This window comes from Lygodium microphyllum, chromosome 25 (genome assembly GCF_053477565.2).
Source record: "Lygodium microphyllum isolate KBCC chromosome 25, Lygodium_microphyllum_v1.1.10, whole genome shotgun sequence".
NCBI lineage: Eukaryota > Viridiplantae > Streptophyta > Polypodiopsida > Schizaeales > Lygodiaceae > Lygodium > Lygodium microphyllum.
Window position 1 is genome coordinate 33,175,979 of NC_141159.1, and position 2,482 is coordinate 33,178,460.

Below are 2,482 nucleotides of genomic sequence, written 5' to 3' on the forward strand. Positions count from 1 at the left end.
CCTTTTAAAATGGGCTAATGCTGTCTTTGAGGAGTTAGCTCAGAGGGCCAGCCAAAATCTCTTAGATGAGGCTGAAATTTCATTGTTGACCTTGTCTCAATAGGTCAGACATGCTGCCCAAGTACATGAGTTAGAGAAAATTTCCCTAGTGTTCAATAAGAGATTGGTGGCCAAGGTTTCATTTAGCTGACTGGATATTGTATATAAGAACTCTTGGTTTTGGGAGGTGGAAAGGAAATTTAAGGGTAATAGGAAAGGCTGATGGATCTATGATTCGTGATCTTTGATATGTTGTAAAAGCCTTTATTAGAAATATTATCATATTTTCGCATTAAAAAAGAGCGTAGTATATAAAACGAAAGGATGGTAGGGTTTTAAAACAGAACTAGGAAGCGCGGGTTGCCATAAAACCCCCGGGCCCCGGCCCGCCCGCCGCCTTCGCCTTTGTGCCTCTCGTGCATATAAAATGCACTGAACATTTCAAATTTCCGCGCCTCTCTTTCTCTCTCTCTCTCTCTCTCTCTCTCTGTGTCTGCGTGTGTCGCGCGCGCGCGCACACACACACACACACACTCTGAGAGCCATGCCTGTGAAACGCAAAGCTGGGGCTGCAATGGACGGTGCAAGCAGGTCCGCGTCTGGCAAAAGCAAGCAGCAGAAATCATCCATGTCTAGTCAGTCAAGCAAAAGCAACAAGAGCTCGAAGTCGCGCAAGACCGACGCCAACGCATTCTCGTGGCCGCAGCCCAGCGCACAGCCTGTGTATGTGGTGACCTGCACCTCCGGCTACCCTAGCGATGGCTTCCACGGCTACTCGGAGCCACAGGAGGCCGCGGTCGGGGTGTTCATGAGCGAGGCCGTCGCCTACGCAGCCGCTATCAGGCAGCAGATCGTGGAGATGGAGGCCGTGAAGGGGGGTCCTGACCGTGGCATGCGCGAGGCCGTCACCGCGCGCAAGGACCTCTCCATGAAGGCTCGTTTCCAGGCCATGCGAACTTGGATCGAGCAGAGCGATTGCTTTGCAGATTCTGAGGTTATTGAGTGCAAAATTATGCGGGCCAAGTCCTTCTGCCATATTTCTCAACCACAGATCGACACAGATCACACAGACGATGAAGAAATGGAGAAGGACCTGCAGGAGAATCTGCTTGTAGGTTTGGAGCATATCAAGAGCGTATTTAATCAGGCATCCCCAGCCGATTCCCTTGGTGCTCCTGAAGGATTGTATTGTCCGGTTGCAGATGCTGCTGATTATGCCTTTTGATGCTTACCTTTGCCTAATCTTTCTGAGAAGTCTGCAGGATGCATTAGAATGAATGCCGTTTCATGGAACCACAAGATCATATACCCGATGAGGCAGCCAGTGTTTTGTACTATCTGCAAATTATCTGATCTTTGCAGCAGCTGAAGGTCACTAGTGGTTTTGATGGACCTAAGATACTGCCTTAAGAAGCCATGATGGCAACCACAAGCTTCTAATTTTTGAATGAATTTCTTTTGAATGGATGATAAGTAGAGTAGTTCTATGAAGGGGTAGAGGGTTGGAATCTAGAATGTCTACGAGTATCAAGAGCTAGGCCTTGGTGTGGCATTGTTTGCACTACCAAGATTGAAAGGTGCTGTATTTGCGCATTGATTATAAGCTCGAATGCCCCTTCACTAGTCACGGAGGATTATTATGATGAAATGTGTGATTGCTTGGGTGAAGTCCTGCTATCAGATTTTGAATCCACTTGCATGTCTGCAAGGAAAATGAGAGGAACTTGATGTGCCGCTCCTCGGAGCTTGTAATCTTAGAGATGTTACACTTCCCCCCTTGAGATAGGAGACCATGATGGATGATGTGTGGCATGGAGTAGCTTCAAATGGTGCTTGGAATGCGAGACTACATGGATAATTACAATCTTTTTGCGTTTGAAAATGTGATGTACTATGCCAAGGTGCTTAGTATTCTGACTTCTCATCGCCCATGTTATTGGTGCTGATTCGACGCGTTGTGGGTTTTCACCCTTCTCTTCTTGGCTTCTAGACCCACGTTATATTGAGGTGTCACCCCATTGTATAGAGCTCTTGTATAATTTCCCATGCAAACGCAGATGATATTAGACAAGGTGCTTCGTGTTTAGGTTGTGTGCTGTGCACTCGTTGCATCATGCTAGTATTGATATTAAAATATATTATTAGATGAGAGAAAGACATTCGAATTCTGGCAGAGAGAGGTGGCCTTAGCACATGAGTGACCGACAGCCACCCTCCGAAGGGGAGATCTCCGAAGTTCTGAGCTGCTACCACCAAACAATCTCTGAGCATAGGTTTTAAAAAAACCCTTCTCTTTGAGTCTGCAGGTGCCTCTCACCTTTAGTCTTTACAATAACCATGTCCATAAATCACATTGAAAGGGCTTTCGTGTTAAGCTTTGCAAGAAACCCTGTAAAAAGACGCTCTTTTGCAAAAAGCTTTGTGATAATGAGCTTTTCATTAG

The 2,482-nt window shown here is 46.5% G+C and overlaps 1 protein-coding gene across 1 annotated transcript; it reads left to right on the plus strand.

The window, feature by feature from the left end:
- Positions 1–521: 521 nt before the first annotated feature.
- Positions 522–2,197, plus strand: LOC148014060 (uncharacterized). The gene has a single exon (XM_087666811.1). It carries the CDS (start codon positions 584–586, stop codon positions 1,262–1,264), a length of 681 nt encoding a protein of 226 aa, XP_087522937.1. The 5' UTR covers positions 522–583; the 3' UTR covers positions 1,265–2,197.
- Positions 2,198–2,482: the final 285 nt, after the last annotated feature.

Coding starts and splice junctions, on each gene's coding strand:
- LOC148014060 (XM_087666811.1), top strand. CDS start 584: ATGCCTGTGAAACGCAAAGCTGGGGCTGCAATGGACGGTGCAAGCAGG.